We start from the raw sequence: 23,807 nt of genomic DNA, 5'->3' as shown, positions 1-23,807 counted from the left end.
TGATCTTGCTTTACTTCTGTGTCACGATTGGACACTCTTGGTCACTTTATTCCTCTCAAACTCTCACTCTCTCTTCAGTAGTTTTACACTCCTTACTTCCCCCAGTCTTTACACCTATCCAGTCCTTTTCGGCCTTTCATTGGATCCAGTTCCTCTGTCTGCTCATTACATTTTTATCTGTGTTCTCCAGAATTTTCTTTTCCTCTCACTCCACTGAGCAATCTCATCTACTTATGTAATTTTTTTTTTTTACTTATGTAATTTTAATCCTTGCCTGTATGCGTAATCGTAGGCACTCAGTGGATATTAGCTTGGTGAGAGAATGACTCCTACATCTCATTTCTTCTCCCTAAACATTGGATTCGAAACTTGTTTCCTGCTGGAAAGAATGTTACGTCTCCGAGCTGAGCGTATCACATCCTCTTACTCTGTTCCCCATACAGACCCCCCTCATAGGAGTCTGGGATTTTAATATTCATCTTTATTAATTTTATGCTGAACGTGCACATGAGATGTTCTGGATCAGAGACAGATCTCCTTGAATTACTTTACAGTAAATATCATCACTACCTTCCACCCTCTGTTCAAGCCTTACCCCTACGGAGACATGGTGAGATCTGATGAAAATTTTCTCACATGAGTGGCTGGGTGCGTGCTCCATAGGAAAGTAACCAGGGAAAAATGATTTTTCTCTGCTTATAAAGGAGAAGTAGGCAATTGTCCTCTTCTCCCCCCTGAAAGGGTCTCCTTGGAAACGTGATGGGCCTGAGTCCCAACTCCAACTTCTCTAGGAGCCAGCTAGCCCCATGCATCTCAGGTTTTACAACCTAGAAATGTCTCCAAGGTCTTGGCTTTATATTTTCGAAATGTAAATACCTACAGAGATAGCTACTCCAGTCTTTCTGACAACTTGGAGCTTAACCTAGGAAACTACTCCGGGCTATAACCATTTGGCCCTCTGGATCAGAGAAATTAACTGGACAAATGACTACAGATCTAATTCCCATGGTATGGGAAGGTGTTCACGAGGCTGGAACTTTTTATAGGTGTACTGAGAAATCCAGGAGAGTTTATTTCCTCACATTTAGTTTAATTGCACCCAGCGTTCACTCCTTTACTCAAGCTAGAAACTAGGAGTCATCCTTGCTCCTCCCCTTCTCTTCTCCAGCATCTATTCGGTTACCAAATTCCCACATCTCTACTCTCTAAACATTTCCTTACTCTGTCTGTCTCTTTTTTTGCCCTGGTACCATTGCCCTGGTTCAGATCCTCATAATCTTTCACTGAATTCTTGCAATTGCCTCCGTTTTCTCTGATTCCATTTCTGTCCTTCTCAAATACATACTCTGTACTAATGTCAGAGAAATCTATTTGAAATGCACACATGCCCATGCCACTCCCCTGCTTAAATCCCTTCAAAGGCTCCTGATTACCTATGAGACAACACCTAGACTTCTTAGCAGGGCGTATATGGTCATAGGTTGAGGTTCATATCCTGACTTAAAGGTCTAATATAGTTTAAGATAAGAACAGTACCCTGCTTCATCTCTGGACATGTCTTCTCCTTGTACTTTATCTTCTAGAAACACCGGCCTACTTGAGATAACTGCACATGCCGCACTGAATTAGCCTTCTGTCTTCGCACCTGCATTTTCGTCTTCTTTCTTCTTCCTCTAACCTGCTTTTCCCTGGCTAACTCATCATGTTCATGCTTTAGAATTCTTCTTGAATACTATCTTCTCCAAGAAGCCTTTCCCAATTTCCTTTCCCATATTGTGCAAGCCTGTAGCACTTTCCACATTGTGTTGAAATTATTTACATGTTCGACTCTTCCACTATTTACTATAAGTTCCTACACAGGAAGGACTGTTTTGCATTCAACTTTGTATTTCTGGTCTTTAGTATAACCACTGACACATAGTAGTTCAATAAAGGGAGCCATTATTATTTTTATAATTAGTAATATCAGTATCAGCTTCCTATTGTCAAGTCCAAATGGAGAGACAAAGTAAAATAATAATTTTCCTGAAGCTAGAAAAATTAGATGTTTGAAAAAACTACAGGAATACAAGAAATGTATACACATATACACATACATTCACGTGTGTGTGAGTGCACACACACGCACACAAACACAGAGATTGCAAATGAAATATTAGAGGGAAAATCAGCTTTACATGTAAGCAAAGTAGATAACCCACCTACTCTGTATGATTTCAAGGGTGCAAGAATATCCTACTATACAGAAATTACATCCCTATCCACAGGCTGAATCCTAATATTCCACTTAACGAATTTCATTATTTTGGCTCAAAAACCTTGCCTCTCTCTACTAAACTGTAAATAACTTGGAAGGTGAATCATTTTGCAAAGTATCAGACTCAGGATTCCTTTGAATGGTGAACACCATTAGGATTTTATTTATAAATGTGTCATACATTCCACTTCTAGAGCACTCCTGTAACATGATACATCTGAAGTTTAAAGGAGATACTGCTAAGTTTTCTCCCAGTAACAGAGCACGGTTTAAATTCAATAGGCAACATTACTAAAAATAGGATAGAATTGAAAAAAGATATGAATAATTAAGCCCTAGATCAGGGCAATTATTATTACTGTTGTTTTTACACTGGTCTTTTAGCATTTATGTGATATTTAATACTTTAATTAACATCTTCCCTTCTGGGATTGCCGCATCTGGGTTAATAACTATCTTCAGTGGTTTCAGAATATCTGTTAATTTATCCTAGCCTCTCAGGATGTCTCACAACCCTTAGCACTTGGTTATATATGAACTTTATTGTTTTCTTTGTTTCTAGTGTGTTATTTTCTCCCTTCTTTTGGTTCAGAAACTTCTTGAAGGCAGAAAGTGTGCGTTTTGCTTTTCTTTTAATCCCCTGTATCAAAGAATATTACAGATTAGAGATTAAAATTGATAACTAATTTAGATGACCTCAAAACACCTGTTCTAGGCTCACTTTTTTTTTAATTAATTTGTTTATTTATTATTTATTTTTGGCTGTGTTGGGTCTTCGTTTCTGTGAGAGGGCTTTCTCTAGTTGTGGCAAGCGGGGGCCACTCTTCATCGCGGTGCGTGGGCCTCTCACTATCGCGGCCTCTCTTGTTGCAGAGCAGGGGCTCCAGACGCGCAGGCTCAGTAGTTATGGCTCACGGGCCTAGTTGCTCCACGGCATGTGGGATCTTCCCAGACCAGGGCTCGAACCCGTGTCCCCTGCATTGACAGGCAGATTCTCAACCACTGCGCCACCAGGGAAGCCCTAGGCTCACTCTTTTATAGAAACTTGTTCCCACAATTTCTACCTTCAGTATACCTGAAAACATTTCTCTTGTTTTCAAAGAAGTCACAATGGAAAATGTAATGGGTATTTTTCAAAAGCGTTGAGTTTTTACTTAGTTTTTTATTAGTTTATTCATTATTAGTTTTTATCAGTTTACTATTAACACATCATTATGTTCGTTGTCAGACATTTCGACAGAATTAACTGGTGATTATGAATTAGATCGGTTGTATACTTCAGTACAACCTACGTTTTTCCAAGTGGCCCTTTAGGCTTCCCATTATGGTCTTGATATCTGTTCTTTTGGGTGTGTGTAAGTTTCATTAGCCCTGCTAGGGTTTTTTGTTTTTTGTTTTTTGGTCTTCATTGCTGTGTGCGGGCTTTCTCTAGTTGTGGCGAGCGGGGACTACTCTTCGTTGCGGTGCGCGGGCTTCTCATTGTGGTGGCTTCTCTTGTTGCGGAGCATGGGCTCTAGTCACGTGGGCTTCAGTAGTTGTGGCACATGGGCTCAGTAGTTGTGGCGCACGGGCTTAGTTGCTCCATGGCATGTGGGATCTTCCCGGACCAGAGCTCGAACCCGTGTCCCCTGCATTGGCAGGCGGATTCTTAACCACTGTGCCACCAGGGAAGCCCCCTGCTAGGGTTTTGCAATATATATCTTACAACTTTAGCTCCAGATTTCAAGTTTGGTAGTCAAGTTATATAAATAAATCACTCTTATCTTAATCAAAGGACGTTAACATATCTTGAAAGCTCCCCTATCCTCTCCAGAATAATTTTACAAACACAGTGTTTTCCTGATTAAAAGAAAGATCTGTCGAGCCTTCTTTATCATTTTATGACTGTCAGTTTATAAATAAAGGAGATAGAAATTGACCTGGGAATTTTATAACCAAGTTCTGAGTACCCAGGATTAATTTTGAGAAGAATGCCACAAGCCACATAAGCATTTCTTTTCATCTCATTTCACAGGCCTTCAGGAGGGAATTGAAAACGAAAGAACCTGTAATCATGAGTACTCTTGAGACTGTACGAATATTTCTGACAGAGCAGCCTTTGGAAGGACTAGAGAAACTCTACCAGGAGCCCAGAGGTAATTGAATGTGGAACTGTAATAACATATTGATAGAAGGATCAGTGGTGACAGAATGACCCATCCATTTTTGCTGGCAGTGTCTGGATAGCTCTCATATTTTCTAGGTTAAATAGAATCAATTCAAATTAAACCTTGATGTTGAAAAAGAAAAAGGAGTCATAAAGCAGCATGCATAAATCTGTTTGCACATTCATAAATAAACATTAAAAGAGATTAGCAATCAATTATTGAAACATTTAGAAAATAATAAAAGAGATAATCTGTGAGGAGGAAGTTTATTGTCACAAAGACTACAAGCTAATTTTCAATTTAAGAGCCTGCCTGAAGTAAATTAGAGCTTGTGGTGTGCATCCTAACATTTTTCTACTCAGTAGCTTAAATGAATCTTGGATTATCTGATTGATATAAAGTAGAACAGATTCACTCAGGAAGACACGACTTCAGATGTGCTAAACTATGTCAAAATGTATGCCAAAGTATAAAAGAGCCATTAATCAGTAGGTTGGCCTCTTGTTAAAGTGTACTCTTTCTTTTTTCCAGTATGACCTTTTCAACAATGTTTTTTTTTTTTTAACACGAAAATGAATGTGGCCTAAAACCTTGTTGTATTACCAATTTAGAGCTGCCTCCTGAGGAGAAAGCCCAGAATGTCACACGCCTCCTACGAAAGCAGGCTGAGGAGGTCAACACTGAGTGGGAAAAATTGAACCTGCACTCAACTGACTGGCAGAGAAAAATAGATGAGGCCCTCGAAAGACTCCAGGAACTTCAGGAGGCCACGGATGAGCTGGACCTCAAACTGCGCCAAGCTGAAGTGATCAAGGGATCATGGCAGCCCGTGGGCGATCTCCTCATTGACTCCCTCCAAGATCACCTCGAGAAAGTCAAGGTACCGTCTACTGCTTGGCTTCAGGGCCCTTTGAGAGATTCAGAACAGGTTCTAATCTGAACTCATCTGCAGTATTTTCTTCTCACAAAGTTAAAAATAGGACCCTTAAGCATTCGAAATCTTTCACAAATTCAAAGTCTTCTGGCACATGGTATTTTCTCTAAGAGAAGATAGTGATCTAATCATGTCTGTCTTCAGTAATATAAAATGAAATATTAAGAAGTTACAGGGCAAAAAAATCATTTTGATTTTGCTATCAGGGAATTAACCTAAGTGTACTAAAATTGTCTGATTTACATGTGTATGCGTGTGTGTATTTGTGGTTCTTAGTATCACAGTAGGGAAAAATACAACATTTAATCAAGAGCCAGGAGTCTAGGTTTTGGCCTTTTTGCTAACTGAATTATATGACTTGGGTGAGTTCTGGTTCTGTGAGCTGAGACCAGTAATGCTGCCCTTCCCTGAGAAGGCAATGTATATAATACAATTTTGAGTTGGATTAGTCCACTGCAGATATTAGGAAATATCACTCTATATTTGGAATACTGTCCATGAGACCAAAATTAAATTCCCTTATGGCACAAAGATGATAAATGTATTTATAAAGAAAAAATATACATATTTAGGAGTATCATTTTGAAAACCAGCAACCTGAAACATATTTTGTCTATTTATCTAGTGTCAAAACTAACAAAAGTCCTCCCAGATCCAAATGCAGAAGAAGTGAAATCCTCACCTGCATTTGGCGTGTTTACCAGCCCCCTCATTCTGGAAGGTCTCTTCTCCCTTGGCTTTCATGACACTGTTTCATCCACATTCTTCTTCCTCCTTTATTTTCCTCAGTTCTGAAACTCTACCCCCCCCCCTTCAGATGTTGGTATGCCCGAGTTTCTAACCTTAGCTCAGTTCCCTTTTTATTCTATAAAAACCTTAGCTCAGTTCTCTTCTTATGGTATAAATGCTCCCTAGTTTGAAATGGCATGGATGGTAACAAATCTAAATTTCTAGTCTGAATCTCTTTTCTGATCTGCTAACCCATATGCCATTAGAATTGAAATGCAACCATTCTGAAAGCAAGTCCATTTGTTCTCCTGTTTACCCATTCCCCTACCGATATCCCTTTTTACCTGCCCTTTCTTCTGTGTTGCCTATTTCAGTTAATGGATCATAATCCAACAAGTTGCTCAGGCTAGAAACTTGAGGTCCGTCCTTAAATCCTTCTACATTTTCATTGACTGCACTTGATTGCTCATTTTACCTCAGAATATCTCCTTTATATTTTCTCTCCTCTTTTCAACCAATGTCCTGTTCTGGTCCCCAGCATCTGTTAGTCAGGTTGTTTTATTATACATCCTTAAATCCCATTCCCCAGTCAGTGTAGCTGGCATATCACAAACACTGCATTTTAAATATTTGGTTAGTGAAATGAATGAATGAACAGTTTCTTTATTGATATTTCTGTATTTCCATTCTTTCCCAACTCTAATCCAGACTCTTTGCAGGAAGCTGCCTGCCTGACGATGAAGTCCAGTGGATGCAGAGGGCAGGTGGCCCTGTTTCTTCCTAGCCCTGGCTTAAATTTCTGACTGTTGCTTCTGTCCTCTAGGCCATTCAGGACACACTGACCACACCCCCCTTTACACCAATATGCCATCTTTTTTCATAACTCTCTGCCTTTGCATATGTTCTTCTCTCTGCCTGGATCAGCCCACCTTATCTGCCTGGTGAACTTCCACTCAGCCCTCAAGGCCCAACTCAGATGGCATCTGTCCTTAGAGTTTTCCCCGTCTTCCACCCCCAACTCCCACCAAGCAGAAGAAACTGCCCTTAATTCAGTGCTTTCATAGATCACCACACATGCTTAAATTGTCACACTTAAACTTCACATATATTGTGGCAAGTCACTTATGTATTGTTTTTCTTCCATAGAAAGTAAGTGAGGTTCCTAAGAGCAAGGATCCAATTCAGCTTCTTTATTCCTTCTCTCAACAGTTGTTTGTGAGCTACTGTAAAATGTGCTATACATGTAGTTATAAATGAAACAGACTCGGTCTTTGTCCTCATGAAGCCTACAGTCTAAAGTTGAATTGAAAAGCTCTTCATTATAATAGTAGGTGAAGATTTAAAAGGAGATTAAAAATTTGACTATAACTTCCAAAATATCTTCGCCAACATTCTCTGACCCCATGTCTAATATTTAAAGCAATGGTTAACATTTCTGTGTACATAAAAATTAATGTTTTGAAATGTATTACCTATTCAGCATTAAAAATACTGAATTTTATCCAAAAATATAGGAACTAAATTCTTAAAAATGTTTCCCCCAAATGGCAAATCAACTTAAAAGAATGTCCCAAAGGAAGTAAATTAGTTAATAAATCAAGTGGCTGAATGTCTAGGCTTTAGAGCAGACATAAAGGATTCATTCTGAGCCATATCTATCACACAGGAGCATTAGTAGGATAATGAATATGGATGGAGAATGTATACAGCATGACTTAATAACAAAAACTAACTAAAAGCAGAACAGCTCAAATAGCAACTGGCCCTTACCCAACCCTATTTGCAGTCTTCTTTTCAGTTCCCCTCTCTCATCTGTTCTTGATCCTAAGACGAATTTCATTTCCCACGCCCTAATTGGTAAGACTCCTCATCCTCATCCCAATAATAACAAAACATATATACATTAAATGCTTGTTTAAAAAGAGCTTATGGGACCTCCCCGGTGGTCCAGTGGCTAAGACTCTGCTTTCCAGTGCAGGGGGAACGGGTTCCATCCCTGGTCGGAGACCTAAGATCCCACATACTGTGGGGTGCGACCAAAATTAAAAAAAAAAAAAAAATATGTGTGTACTGGTCATAATAGATGTGATTATTTTGGTTTCTAAACCAGTATTGTACAAATATTTTATGCATATCTTAAAACTATAGATTATATGAATTCATATATATTTATTTCCCTTCAGTCGTTCCTCTTCATTTTGCAATGGAAATGAAAACCCATCTTTTTTTCTGTTGCATCTCAATGGTACCAGATTTGAAACTCTGAAACTTTGGTGGTGGTAGTTTATAAGGAGTGAATTTTATTAACTAAAACTTACTTTGAAAAGAAGTAGAAGAGTACTGAAAACCACTATTCCCATTTTTCTACTCAGCAATTTAAGCCCTCAGAGGCTCCACGCTGTAGGGAACTCCAAACAGATAGCTAGGCAGGTAGCCAGAAGAACATTTTATATACCCATCTCAGTTTGTTTTCATCACCTCAGTGACTGTCTCATAATATCCACCTCCATTCGGATCTCATTTGTTAAAGAAGTTGTTATTTAAGTAACTATGGAATGTGTGTTTCTGTGGGATTTAGCATTACATCATTTCATTAGCAAATGCTGCTTTTGGATTTGGAGAATGGATAAAACAACAACTAAGTCCTGGGACACTATGGATATGGCCTTATTACTAGTAATCATCTTTAGGACAGTGTACATAAAATAAATCAAGAGAAAGGAACATAATGTTAATATTGACTGTTCAGCTCACTAAGAGAATCTCACCCTTCCAAATATAGCTTCATAGGAATAACCACTAGAATAAAATTTAAATTTTAAATGCCTCTTTATTTTTAAAATTCGTGATTCATACTGCTTATCAAATATTTTAAGGGCAGAATCATGATTTCTCACTTTACTGGAAATAACACCAATGCTTATGTGACTATACAAATGTCCTTACTTTCCTTGTAGTAATGGGGAATGAGAATAACTCCTGGAATCACTAAGTGTTCTACATAGATCTATACGTGGAACATATGCAGGTTTTAATAAAGTAGAACAACTTTTGCAACTAAAGTCTACATATGACATTTTTGTTCTTAAGAACAATTCCTGTGTGAAAAAGTTCATGTGAGTTGTTGTTTTCCCCAGTTGTCTCTTTGTTCTAATCTACCATGGTTTCTTAACACAGATTGCTCCATCATTCTTGAGCCGGAAACATTTCCCTGCCCTTAGTTTGCCAGTTGACTTGAAACACAGTTTTTCACACACCATGGTTAGGCTCTCCCAGGCTGACATCTTGGGATATGCAAATTTGTCACATCTATGTAGTTATGCATTTTACGTTTTTGTGTTGTGTTTTAATCAGACTTTCAACTGACCTTTTTTACTATGAAAAGTCAAGGACAGGGACTCTGTGAGTTTTTCCTTAAAGTTCTTACAACAAAATATTTTAATTAGACCTTTTTGGAATTATAATTGAGAATAATGTAGTGATGTGTGTAGTAGAAGAGGGGCTGTGACGATGAAGCCACCATGCGTGCCATCCTGACTGACTTAATGTTCAACATTCACATCTAAAAATGTAAGAAGAAAACTGGCACATGCTTCCCTTCAGACTACCTGTGGCTTGGCTTATCTGAGAAATTTGTCAAAGAAATGCTATCTCAGAATTTGACATTGAGAAAACCAAGTATGTTTCCTCCTGATAGGTAATGTGAAATGTGATGTAACATATTAGAATTTCATATTCGCTTTTGGAAGCTGGAAGCTTTCAGCCGTGTTCACATAACTCTGTCTTCCCTTACTGTTTTTCTCATCTTAACCCTGGTTCTAATATTTTATTATTATTTTATCAATTTTGTTATATTTGTCATTTATATGAGTTGACCTTAAATCCTTTCTTATATATGAGTTTTATAGAGAAAGTTTATAATCCTTTCTTGCAGAGATAGGGGATGCATGGTTAGGCAGAACCATCACAGAGCAGCCCTTAAAATGATTCAAAATATGTAAGCTCTCCTCACTCTGAATAAAGGATCGATATCTCCACAATGAATAAGGTGTACTACCCGTAGTAGGAAAAGGAAAGCTTAGTAATATTTTGTTACTTGTTATTGGCTACAAATGAATTGCTCTGTGGAGGCTTTTGTTATTGTTTTTATACGAATGCTATGTGTACTATGTAAGCCTTTGATGGAGAAGAAAACACAAACAAAAAAGATATAACCCTTTATAAATCTGGGTTAAAAATGGAACTGATGCCTGTCCTATGGAGTAACTAGGGTTTTATCTAGTTTTCAAAGCATACAATTGTGATGTTTTAAAGCATAGGATTTGGCCTTTAATATCTGGGAATATATCTATAAGAAGGCATATTATAGTAATTCTCACTTATATGCTTCAAAAGTATAGTATTTATTTTTTAATAGAATGGTCATTGTTGGCCTTACTAGAGCTTAGAAACTAAAGTAGGAATTAATCATCTTAAATTTCCTAACCAAATTATTTGTTTGACATAAAATTAAGTGTAAGTTAGTGTTGCCAGGAGAGCTTATTACTTAGTTCCCATGTATTCGCTCTCATTTCCTGCTTTGTTTATAAAGTTAAAAGCAAGTTACTTAGGGTAGCAATGTCAAATCACGTTCCTTACCGAAGGCATCTGACTTTAGATAGTGCTGTGTGTGTTTTTAAAGCCCCTACCTCGATTTAGGCAAACAGAGCCTTCGTTTACCATGCTATTCCCATCCTGCCTTTGAAACTTCTGAAAAGGCAGTACAGAGTAATTGTTTCAGACATCTGCTTAGCATACTTTGAAGTGCATATAAGTTCTTTTTCAGTTTCATTTGAACCCCAGCTGTCTTCACCGAAGTCTATAATCAATCTGAATTAAGTTGCCCTACTTCTCCTAATAAGTCTCTTATTAAGTTCTGCATCAGCCTCTTAGGGAGACTTAAAAGCTAATTCATGTAGAATTGCCATTTTCTACTAATTCATTTGTCAGCTCTCCAAATTCTAAGGAAAACAATTGCAAAGACTATTAATTTGGCTCTTCATAAACAACTTATGTAAGTGTAGTATACATTGGAACCAAGCAAATGATTTAAAACAGTGGGTGGGAGGAAATAAGTTGATGACATTCAACACTGCTTTCTTTTTGACTGTTTTGAGATGCCCTCCGCATTCAAAGCACAAAGCCATTTATTTCATAAGAGAAACATCCTTCTCTTAGTTTCATAAATAAGATAATTACTGAGTGAACTTTGCTTAAAGATAGGAAGAGGCTTTAGAACAGTTGGAAAACGCACATGTTCTTTTTATTACTGAACTGATTTTAATTTGGACTTCTTTGTATTCCTTTGATGGAGTGTGATAAAAGAAGCAGCTAGAATTGGTTACCATTGTTACTGCATTAAATCAGAGTTGTACAGCTCTTCTTCTGGTCATGGAATATTTAGGGGAACATGGCTAATCAGGATGTTCAGCTAATGAGTTCATCTGACATTATTCTACTAAAGAAATATTTAATTAGATAATAAAAATTCCTCCAGAGAATATCATCCTTCCTACTATTTGAAAACAACCATGTCAAAAACTGATCCTTTAATATGCCAATCCTGCTTACTGTGGATTTATTCCAGAAGCTTTGTTTGTGGCTGGTAGTGATTATAAACAGTATTCCTCAAGAGTCTTGGCTAATAAAAAGACTATTCAAAACAAAAACTTAAGTCATATAGTATCAGCATTAACAGATCTAAAAACTCAGTCATTCATTCATCTATGATACGGTTAAAACCTATACCCAGAGAAATCTGATCTCATTACAGAGTGTGAATGTTTATTTCATGAATAAAATCGTATTGGGAGTTATATTAATGGCATCTTAGTTTTCCTGAGAATATTATTATTTAGCACCAAGCTGAGAGAGCAAGAATTTGTATTAGCTTGCATGTATGGGTGTCTGTAACACATTAACTAGAAACAGTTTTAAAATGTGAGTTATTTAACTGAAATTCCGTATTTCCTTAGAAGATGGGAGCACACAGTCAGTATGTATTTTTTTTAATTCATCTTTATTGGAGTATAATTGCTTCACAGTGCTGTGTTAGTTTCTGTTGTACAGGACATGGAAGCAACCTAAGTGTCCATCGACAGATGAATGGATAAAGAACATGTGGCACATATATACAATGGAATATTACTCAGCCATAAAGAGAAACGAAATTGAGTTATTTGTAGTGAGGTGGATGGACCTAGAGTCTGTCATACAGAGTGAAGCAAGTCAGAAAGAGAAAAACAAATATCATACGTTAACGCATATATATGGAATCAGTATGTATTTTTATTCTCCTTTGACATCTACCGAAGTTACAACAAGTTTAAACTTCACAATTATGTTACTCTCCTACCAGAAACACAACAAGGAATAATTTAAGAACAAATAGCCTAAGGAGTGGGCGCCTATTGTGTTCCGGTCATACTTGGCAATTACAGTTTTTAGAATTACACAGCTAACACTGACACCAATATTATGCCTTATGCAATCTTACCTTAACTAAGTTAAGCCATGGCATTGAGTAATTGTTCTTGGTTAACCAATTTTCTGAGTATTATGGGAACAGATGTGCCTATGGTACTAATGTAACTCTTATTTTAATGGGTCCTGAGAAAAGTAAACTTTTTCACAAAAGATCTTTCCATACTAAACTAATATTTTTAGTTCTAGTTTACAATTACTATGGATTTTTCTATCAACAGTACTTGCCAAAAGCAGTGCTTCTCAAACTTTTCTACTTCAGTTCTCTTAATGGCCAAGGAGATGAAGCTGGATATCTTCCCCTTCCACCTGTTTACCTCCTTTTGCCACGAACATGAGCTTTCTTTGATATTTATTTTTTAAATCTCATTTCAATTTTGTAGTCTTCTCCAAAATGGATTTGTTGTGTTTTAATATAAAGATGTTTTTCTCCAACATATTAAGTAAAATGAATCCTCCAGTATATTCACCTATGGGTATGAAAGCATAATCTGAGAAGCATGATAGGAAAAATTGCCCAATTTGTGCTGGCTTCATCTTTTTCCAACAACTTCTTTCTTTTATGTGCACATACACAAAGAGTAGATCCTTGCCATTTCAAATGTATCGTTCGCGCTTTCATCTGATCATTGTGATTCAAAAGGTCCATGACTTGTAGCTCTTTGTGATTTTGAACATATATTCTTTGAGGCTTTTGTGCAGCAGTCACTTAACTAATGATTTAACTGGTGTCATAGGTCAGGTTCCCTGGAAGCAGACCCTGAGAACAGGGTTTATAGACGGTCCGCTTTCAGGAGAAGCCTGTGTGGCAGTTACGGAAGCATAACAAGGGAGATGAAAGAGCCAAGCAAGCATGCCACCTCAGGCAAAATCTAGCTTTGTGTCTTGATTCAAATGGAGAGAGCTCTGGAGTATGAACCACACAGCAAGAGCTGGTCTTTTATACCCCAGCCAGTCATTGGCTGTGGCCGGCGGTATGCTAGTAAACATTTATCCGCTAGCTCTGAGGTGAACACTGATTTGCAGTGTTTTCCAATTGTCGTGGTGTAAGTACCCCCACCGTGGTTGATTCAAGGTACCAACATGACCTCACCGAAGGCAGACTTGGGAAGAGACACACACTATTGACTCTTGGGCTCTGCTCCAGCACACCACTGGCTGTGGCCCACCACTAGAGACATGAGTTACCTCCCAGGCCAGGAGTGTGTGTTACCTCCTGGCATAGGGGGCTCCTATCAGCAGAGATCGCCTTTCTGAAGAAGAGAAGCAGCTGTGAGACATTAGTAGGCGACCATCATAGCAGCTGGGGGATGGATGCCAGGCCAGGAAAAGTGTCCCCTACAGCCAGTAAGCGAACCTAGTAGCCCACTCAGGCTCCGTGTCTCAACATGGCCTTTTCAGTGCTGTTTTGTTCTTGCACATGCAGTAATTCTTTAGAGGTGATGAAGATTTTGTTTCTTTGTGAAAAATCTACCCTCCCCCTGCCCAACCTACCTCCTATCCTAGGTACTTCTTGGATTTGGTAATAGAAGAGAAGAGTTCATGGAAATGTCTAAGAAAGTGGTGATTATTAGTAAAGAAAATGGCTTTATAAGCAATTTTGGCTTTACAGTTACTTAATCTCTAAGTGTCTCTGTTGATCAGATATTTGTCAATTTGAGGATTCTGGGTATTCAGACATAGTCATTGGGAATGTCAAGAATTTTCTGTGGCAGTGACTCTCACCTTAGTGTGCATCAGAATCACCTAGAGGGCTTGTGGAAACCCAGACTGGTGAAGCCTTTCCCCAGAGTTTCTGGATCAGGAGGTCTGGAGCAGGGCTAAGAATCTGCGTTTCTAACCAGTTCCCAGGCGATGGTGGCGCTGCTGGCCCGGGGACGCTTTGAGAAACATCCTTCCGTAGTAAAACTACAGTATATATATGAATACATAAATACATACTTGTTTATTGTTAGTAATTCTCCAATTATAAATAATAAATATATCACTTGTTATTTCTTTTATATCTAACAACATCCAGAACATTTAATTTAGAAATGAATGCAGGCACATGGCCTCCTGTGAGAGTGATTGATAGTTTAGGTAGGGAGCAGAGTTTCACTCTGAAACCTTGAAGTGAATAACGGCCTACTCTTTCTGAATCTCTCTTGTGAAAGACATTCACAGTTGTTTATTCCAGTTTTCTTGTTGGCATTTTAATGGCACTCATACAATTTTTGAGTTGCTTCAAAAGACTTAGAACTGAACTTGCCTTCCCACTCTTAATACTTTAAAATTAAGATATTTAGTCACGTAATATTCACTTTGTTTAAATGTTATCACATTTACCAGTAAAAGCAATTAAATTTTAAAATACTCCTCATAATTTTCTGCCAAACATAGTGATTATAAACAAGTACTTTGCAGAGTTTCTGAAATCGAGGACATTCAGAATAGTTGAGACTATTCAACTTTTTAAAATTAAAACCTGCTTGCTAGGTGTGAATAGCTGATAACTTATTCAGGAATTCCTACATTTTCTAATTTATCTTGTCAAGCCACTGAGGCTCTGTGTTCATGATGGGAGGGTGTATGTTTGTGTGTAGAAATGGAGATGGATATGGGGTGAAACTGGGAGACTACGAGAAAGTAGGAAATAGTCTTAACTGCAGTAATTGGGGAAGAGAGATTTTTTTTTTCCCCAAAGGTGGTGCAAAATCACTCTATTAAATGCCTGTGAAAAAGTTTATGGTTTTGGTATAGGGTGAGTGGTATATGTGATGAAAATTATGGGTGAAATATAATAGCAACAAATATGTTAAAATATGCTTTAACATTAAACAAGCAATATTTAAAACAAACGCTCCCCCTTATCCTGGAATCTTGGGGGGATAGGGGGATGGAAATCAAGGACATTTTACATTAAAAGTAATTTGATTAATGTTTAATGTAAAAATGAAATAGCTATGTATAAACCCACTCAAGTATACATTAAATAATTGAGTTAACTGAATTAGGCGGAGTAAGGGCACATTGATTTTCAATGTTTTCAAAAACTGGTCCACATATCAGTTATGTGTTTGTTTGTAAGCTTCAATATTTATTAAGTTTCCACGGTGTGTTCAGCCCTGAAATGGCAAACTCTCTTAACCAGAATGAGGCTGGAGAATCTAACACGAAGATAGATTTCTTCTCCTTTTAAAGAATTGATTTTTTATGGTGAAGTTTTTTTCTTCATATGGTTAAGAGCCTGCTGGTCCTATTTCAAAACACTTATTTTTAGAAGTCTTGTTCCCTGAGATGCCACATTATTATAGACTCAGTGGGCTCATTTGGAACTTTTCCCTATCAATATTCAAATCGTATCATCGTGATCTTAACATGGCATATTAAGCAAGTTAGCAAAGAGAATAAAGTCAATTTATCAGCAATATGTGCCAAAGTATATTGATTAAATAGAAACTAAAGTAAATGAGGTGACAAGCCACCACTGAGTTTCATTTTATTTACTTATTTTCCTACTCTTAAAGGCTTTTACCCAATCTGGAGCCTGTACATTGCTGTCAACCTAAATCTTATTAGGTCTCATTAAATAATATACCCATTGAATTGCCCCGTGGTTTCAGGCCCTTGTCTGCCCAAGGTCAAGTAGGCCACATGCAAAACATTTCACCTCCTTCCCCCACCACTTGTCAGTTAGCCCTTGGCTTCCAGTATTTCCAGCAGAGAAAGTCTAAAGCCAAAAAAGAATGGTTCATTGTTTTCAACTTACAGAAACCCCATACTACAAGGGTTATCCAATATAATGGTGACTTTTGTACATCCAATAAAGCATAAGGTTAGAAGAAATATAAGCTAAACAAACGAGCATAAGTTCTATTGATCCTTTGACTTACACAGTGAATAAAATATTACCTTTGGAACCACCCTGACATTTTGTTATAAAGGTTAAAGGAAGATGTTTACAAGGTTGTCTCAGTGTAAAAATTGCCTGCAGGTTGGGGTTGAGTGTCCTGTGCAAGATGGGTCTTAAAGAAATCTGAAAAAAAAAAAAAAAAAATCTGACCCACTTTGACTTTCAAAAAAATCTTGAATTCTTAGTGAAAAGATTGTGGGGTTTTTTTTTTAAAGATTTTAAACCCTTTCTCAACTGAAATAGTAAACTGAAATAGTACTCCTCTTTAGATAATCAATACAGCATCATTCCTACAGATTTTTGAGGATACATACTTTTTTTTTTTTTTTTTTTTTTTTTGGGCCGCGTTGCGCAACGTGTGGGATCTCATCTTAGTTCCTGGACCAGGGATTGAACCCTTGCCCCCTGCGGTGGAAGCACGGAGTCTTAAACACTGGACCGCCAGGGAAGTCCCACGCTCCTTTTTTGCAAAAGAAAACAGAAATCTATTACTGTTAACATCTGGTATCTTTTCCCCACACCCTCTCCAGCATTTATTGTTTGTAGATTTTTTGATGCTGGCCATTCTGACTGGTGTGAGGTAATACCTCATTGTAGTTTTGATTTACATTTCTCTAATGATTAGTGATGTTGAGCATCCTTTCATGTGTTTGTTGGCAATCTGTATATCTTCTTTGGAGAAATGTCTGTTTAGGTCTTCTGCCCATTTTTGGATTGGGTTGTTTGTTTTTTTTGATATTGAGCTGCATGAGCTGCTTGTATATTTTCGAGATTAATCCTCTGTCAGTTGCTTCATTTGCAAATATTTTCTCCCATTCTGAGGGTTGTCTTTTCGTCTTGTTTATGGTTTCCTTTGCTGTGCAAAAGCTTTTAAGTTTCATTAGGTCCCATTTGTTTATTTTTGTTTTTATTTCCATTTCTCTAGGAGGTGGGTCAAAAAGGATGTTGCTGTGATTTATGTCAAAGAGTGTTCTTCCTATGTTTTCCTCTGAGAGTTTGATAGTGTCTGCCCTTACATTTAGGTCTTTAATCCATTTTGAGTTTATTTTTGTGTATGGTGTTAGGGAGTTTCTAATTTCATTCTTTTACATGTAGCTGTCCAGTTTTCCCAGCACCACTTATTGAAGAGGCTGTCTTTTCTCCATGTTGGTGGGAATGTAAATTGATACAGCCACTACAGAGAACAGTATGGAGGTTCCTTAAAAAACTAAAACTAGAACTACCATATGACCCAGCAATCCCACTACTGGGCATATACCCTGAGAAAACCATAATTCAAAAACACTCATGTACCACAATGTTCATTGCAGCACTATTTACAATAGCCAGGACATGGAAGCAACCTAAGTGTCCATCAACAGATGAATGGATAAAGAAGATGTGGCACATATATACAATGGGATATTACTCAGCCATAAAGAGAAACGAAATTGAGTTACTTGTAGTGAGGTGGATGGACCTAGAGTCTGTCATACAGAGTGAAGCAAGTCAGAAAGAGAAAAACAAATACCGTATGCTAACACATATATATGGAATCTAAAAAAAAAATGGTTCTGAAGAACCTAGGGGCAAGACGCAGATGTAGAGAGTGGACTTGAGGACACGGGGAGGGGGAAGGGTAAGCTGGGACGAAGTGAGAGAGTGGCATGGACATATATACACTACCAAATGTAAAACAGATAGCTAGTGGGAAGCCAAATGTAAAATAGGTAGCTAGTGGGAAGCAGCCACATAGCACAGGGAGATCAGTTTGGTGCTTTGTGACCACCTAGAGCGGTGGGATAGGGAAGGTGGGAGGGAGACGCAAGAGGGAGGGGATATGGGGATATATATATACATACAGCTGTTTCACTTTGTTATACAGCAGAAACTAACACAACATTGTAAAGCAATTATACTCCAATAAAGATGTGAAAGAAAGAAAGAAATTATGAGCAAAAAGAACTTTTTTTAAAAATCTGGTATCTTTGTTAGTTGAATACTAATCACTTTTTTTAAAAGGTAGATTTGGCCAATGGCTTAATTTTTTTTTGAAATAACATTTGAGTCCATTGATTTAACAGCTTGACACTTAGACACATTTGTGTCCGTAGTAATTTATTCCTCATTCACATGTACTTAAGTGGACATTATCGTGATAGCACTTGTCATAACAGAACATAACAGGATATGAGTTTAGATCTTACCTGAAGATGTGATTAGAAAAACCAGAGGAATATCTTGAAAGTAAACTTCTCAAAGTATGGTGAAAAAAATGAAGAGCAGAGTAAACTCTTGACTCCACTTAAGTAGCTAGATCTTTCACACACACACACACACACACATATGTTGAGGTAAAAATAATAACCGCTAATATATCTGGAGGCGAAACATTGCTTAGAGGTAAATACGTAAGACTTTCTTTTCAGCCTAGGAATACGATGAAATGAAGATGAACCATTATAAGAAAAAATTATCAATCTAATTTTTAAACATGCTGCTGCATAGATTTTAATGAAGAAAATCCATTTTATGTTCATTTCATTTGACATTAAGTAGTGGAGTATTTTCTTCTTTGTTGTTCCATTTGTAAGAAAGAAAGACATTTTGGAAAGACTAAAAACATTTATTAAATTCAGGAGCTACAGTAATCTGAAAGTAAAACTAAAAAATTATAGAAGAGCATTTTACAATCATTTTCAGCCCTCTTCCATTTAATTATTTCTATCTCGGCTCTTAGAAAATTTATATTCATCTCTGATTCAGTTCTGCTTTAGTATTTCTACGTTGATAACAATATATTGGATGAAAAATCAAATCAGCAAAATTCCATTTTGTTTCAGTAGTGAGTACCTTCCCCATAGAACTAAAATAAATGTGTCCAGTATAAAGCAAACTGGGTGTAGTATATTGCATAGGTAATTCACAACCCTAGATTCCTCTATTAATTATTATTCCTACGTGCAGAGGTAGCCTAATTTGTTTTAATGGAAAAAAAGGATCTCGTGGGAACTGCTATATACAACACGATACGCTGTCCTCCATTTTCTGGGTCAAAAATGTTGCATTTTATAGCTATGGACAGATTCTGGCTTGGAATTTATTTCTTTATAAACCTTTATAATAACAGTCATCATTTAAATGAAATTATGTTCTTTAGAGTTAAGCTGTGGGATCATAGGAACTTGGTCTCTTGTGTGCACTGCTTTATGCCTAGTGCCTGGAATATTCCCTGGCATATAATGGGTACTCAGTAATATTTTTTTTGGAATGAGTGAATAAATAAACATCTACAAAAGCACAGGGCAAAATGCTTTCTTCCTTTAAAAATTATTTTACAGATAACCTGCTCCCATTTGCCACCATCCTGTTGCTAGCAACTGTTACTTTTTTCCTGAATCTCCAAACGCTCATTGTCAATTGTTCTCCTTTCTGAAATGGCCACTAGCTTACACTCACTCCTCGACTTGACATTTTCCAGTTGAGCATGCCTTCTTTGCACTTTTCAAGCCCTGAGACACAACTTCTCATAGCATGATTACATTGTTTTTTAATAACCCACTAAATTGTCTCTCTACTAATGATTGTGAACCCATTGAGAGTTCCATTTTCCCAGTGCATAGTAGATGTATACATAGTACATAGTGCATATAAAACAAGTGTTTTCAAGTGAGTAGCAATTAAAATCTAACAAAAAGGATTGTTGACAGTATGCCATTCCCCTTTGCAAAAACCTTCATTACTGTGCTGCAAAGCTCAGCTCCTTCAAACCCACCAGTCTTGCTCGAAGAACATGCCCATGCTTTGTCTTCCACAACTGCCCTGTACCTCATGCTTCAACTTATTAAAGACTATTTGCACCTCCCCAAAGACATTAAGCTTTCCTACCTCTTGCCATTTGTTCAAGCTCTGAACAAATAGCTTTCCTCCTCCCACCATGCTGCTGCTTCCTTTATGTTTCATGTACCTACATCGCAATGTCTAGTTCAAGGAGCCCTTACAAAGCTACATGATAGAGGAGTGAGGAAAGACAGGTTTACCCCAGGGAGATATTAGAAGTTGGTGCCAAAGACTCAGCTACCAGAGAAAGGATTTTAGTCAATCTTAGTCTGTGGCTTTCTCTTGGATGAATTTATTACCCTCTGCTTTGCCAAGTCTCCCTGAGTTAAGACTCAACAGGGCTCGTGTGACTTGGTATTCCCCACATTGTGGGAAACAATGCTTAATTGGTTGCAGGTGTAGTAAAAGAAGGAGAAATAGACCCAACCTTCTCGTTCATCTTTGCAACAGCCCGGGTGTGTCCATGTTACACTCCCCTTTTTACACAAGAAGAAATGCGTGAAAAATATTTGTAAATAAACTTTTTCTTTAGTGGAAAACCCCAGAAATGAGAGAGGGAGGAGAGAGACAGAGAGAGAGAGAGAGAGAGAGAGAGAGAGAGATGGAGAGAGAAACAGAGATCATCCATAATCCCACCTTCAGCATCTATAATCTCATTCCCTACAAGTGCCTCTTTGGGCAAAGTAGAAAAAGGTACCTCTTTCATCGAAGAGATCTCCAGCCCTGTGCCAGAGTTCACCAGTTCAGTAGTGGAGCCCAGGTTGGATTTCAGTCCCCTTGTCTCCTTGGCCAGGTCACTATATACCTCCAAATGGAGACCCCGCTGTGTAGCCTTCCCATCTTTTCCTGTATGAGTATTTTTAAAGCTTTTATTCAGTCTTGCCAAAATGCCCTGCAGAAGGCGACACCACGTGTATCACTACCAAAAGAACATATTTTCCTTAAATAGATTACTCCCCCTTTTTTTCCCACTTGCTTCATTTTTATAAAAACCCCCTGGTTAGTACCAAAAACTTGAAAGTTACATTCCTGCCCAGAGCGTTAGAGATACTTCAGAAATCAGTGTATGCTCCAACATAAATCAAGTAATAGATCCAAAGAATTCAGATACAGAATCTGAAGGAAATAAGCAGGTTTCTCTTCTTTCACTTAGGAACTCGGCGTCAGATTTCTGTAGGAAACTGTGTTTATGAAGCAATTCGAGAATAGCTGTTGATCTAAAGTATTAGTGCCTAATTCTCTTGACTGTTTATTCTTTAATAAAATGTATTGAGGGATTATCATGTACTAGGTACAGGCATACCCTAGTGGAAAAAATAATATCGAATTGCCTTAATAAAGTTTAGGGTCTTGTGAAGGGACCGATAATGAATTAATAAATAGGCAAATAAGCATGCACTTACAAATTGCGATCAGTGCTAAGAAGGAAAATAAGGTTCTGAGAGTGAGAAAAATCGGGGGACCTTTCTTCAGGTAGGGCGACCAGGGATGGGCTGTCTTTCATGGTCACAGGAACTGAGATCTGAGTAGCAGAATACAAGTCAGCTAGGCAGAGGGTGCCCATGGAGAACTCCAGGCTGAGAGAACAGCATGCAAAGTCAAGAATAAGTTTGGGGAGTTCTAGGGATGCAGCATCTTCTAAGTTCTTGTTCAAAGCGCCAGATTCTCAGGCCCACCCTGGATCTACTGAATCACACGTGCTGGAGTGGGACCCAGCAGTCTCTGTGTTAACAAGCCCTCCATGTGATTATGATGCATGCTGTTGTTTGAGAGTCACTGCCTTAGACAGATGTTTTGAGCCATGAAGGGAAAGGTGAGAGCAAGACCGCATCTCTTTGCCAGGGCACTGGTAGTGGCAAATGTGGGCACAGACCGTGAACATTTTAGACTGACGGAAATGTTTGCAAATTCAAAAAACCTGTTAAATGTAAAACTTAATCTAAAATAACTCCTGAATTTGACTATCAGTGTCCTTGTGATTCATGTATTTAATGGTTTATGGATTATTACTTATTTTTAAATAAGTAAATAGATTTCATTAACTGCCATTTTGCCTGATGTTTTGTCACATATAATTAAAATTTCTCAGAAAGAAAATATTGGCATTTCTTCTGTTTCCTTAGCAGCCTAAGAACGTGGTCTGCTTAAATGATTTATTTATACTCAGAGACCTTTTTATTTTAATTGTGCTCATTTTGCATTTAGCCTCTGTAAAGCACTCATGAGCTACCTTTTTTATTTGTTTTAATTGTGTCATTAGAAAGCTATGGAAAGCTTGAAATGTTTTTGTTTTGGTTTGGTTTATTTGCTTCATTTTTCTATAAAAAAGAAATAATTAGCATCCAGAGTTAGGATTATAGAAAGTAGTTTCCAAGGAAATTAAAATAACTCAAATGTGTACAACTTGTTCTTATAGGCAAAAACCTTTCCTTTGTGATCACTTCCGTTCTGTTCCTCATTTTCAATTTATATTTGTGAAGGCAAAATGAACATGCATAAAAAAGAAAGAAGTCAGATACTATAAGTGTGGTTAAGCTATCATTCAGCCTTTAGGAGCATTGGAGTTATAAGCTTCATAGTGAAGCCATGTCCTGAAAGATGAAGAATTATGATAGATGCAAGTGAGAAGATGTTAAAAAAGAATTTATGCTTTTGTATTTGGGTGCACTCTCTTTTCCAATAATATGAAGAGAAACTAGAGATCATTTTTCATAAAAACATGAGGGTTCCTTATGGAAAAAAACGCAGCAGTTAATCGCTATTCTTTTAGTGCCACAAGTTTGGAAGTGTGGTGACTCTGAGGGGAAACCATAGTTAAAATAATTACTGATAATTGCTTGGGAAATAAAAGTGCTAGATTTTTTCATGCCTACAAACTTCATATTGTTTTCCGAAAATCGTTTTTTTGTTTTTTTTTTTAATTTAACCTACCCCAAGTCATCCTGATTGTGCTACATCTAGGTCATTAGGTCTGAATCTGCTTCATTATTTATGTCCGTATTCAGTTTGCTCGTCCAAAGTGATCATGCCCAAATATGAACACGTACAAGAATTGCCCTGAAAACGGAACGCAAGGAAGACAGTGAAAAAAAAAAAAAGCATAATATTTTGCCCGCAGTAAAAACTGATGCTGGAAAGCGGTGCAGCCGCATCTCTATTAAAAAAGAATACGTGTTTCAGTGGCGTAATTTATTGTCAAGAATGTCTCTACCAGAGGCAAAAGTGATCCTAACGGCAGAGGGAAGTCCTCATTCAGTCTGCAAACTACCGCCTGTGTCTTAACTCCACACAATCCCTTAGTATTTGGCAGAACTTATGGAAAGGGTGGAATGTCTCGGTTTTGTTGGAAGTCGATGGGATAGGCTCATAATGTTAGCAATGAGAATTCGCATAAGAAGTCTTTTGCAAAAAAAAAAAAAAACGTGACACCCAAAGTCCAAGGGTAAAAGGAAGTTGGGGAGCTGGATGACGTTCGTCTACGTAGTGGATGCCGTTGGCACCCCA

At 37.7% G+C, this 23,807-nt stretch overlaps 1 protein-coding gene across 8 annotated transcripts in view; it reads left to right on the top strand.

Moving 5' to 3' along the window:
* The window catches only part of DMD (dystrophin), a 2,485,149-nt gene that overhangs the window by 2,086,814 nt on the left and 374,528 nt on the right, over nucleotides 1-23,807 (top strand). For all 8 annotated transcript variants that reach the window (XM_082378022.1, XM_082378021.1, XM_082378025.1 and 5 more), the window contains 2 exons: nucleotides 4,272-4,392; nucleotides 5,016-5,284. In XM_082378022.1, the coding sequence (XP_082234148.1) occupies nucleotides 4,272-4,392; nucleotides 5,016-5,284 (390 nt within the window). The remainder of the gene's footprint in view (nucleotides 1-4,271; nucleotides 4,393-5,015; nucleotides 5,285-23,807) is intronic.

This window comes from Balaenoptera borealis, assembly GCF_965194805.1.
Source record: "Balaenoptera borealis genome assembly, chromosome: X".
Taxonomy (NCBI): Eukaryota; Metazoa; Chordata; class Mammalia; order Artiodactyla; family Balaenopteridae; genus Balaenoptera; species Balaenoptera borealis.
This window is presented reverse-complemented; position numbering and strand designations above follow the sequence as displayed.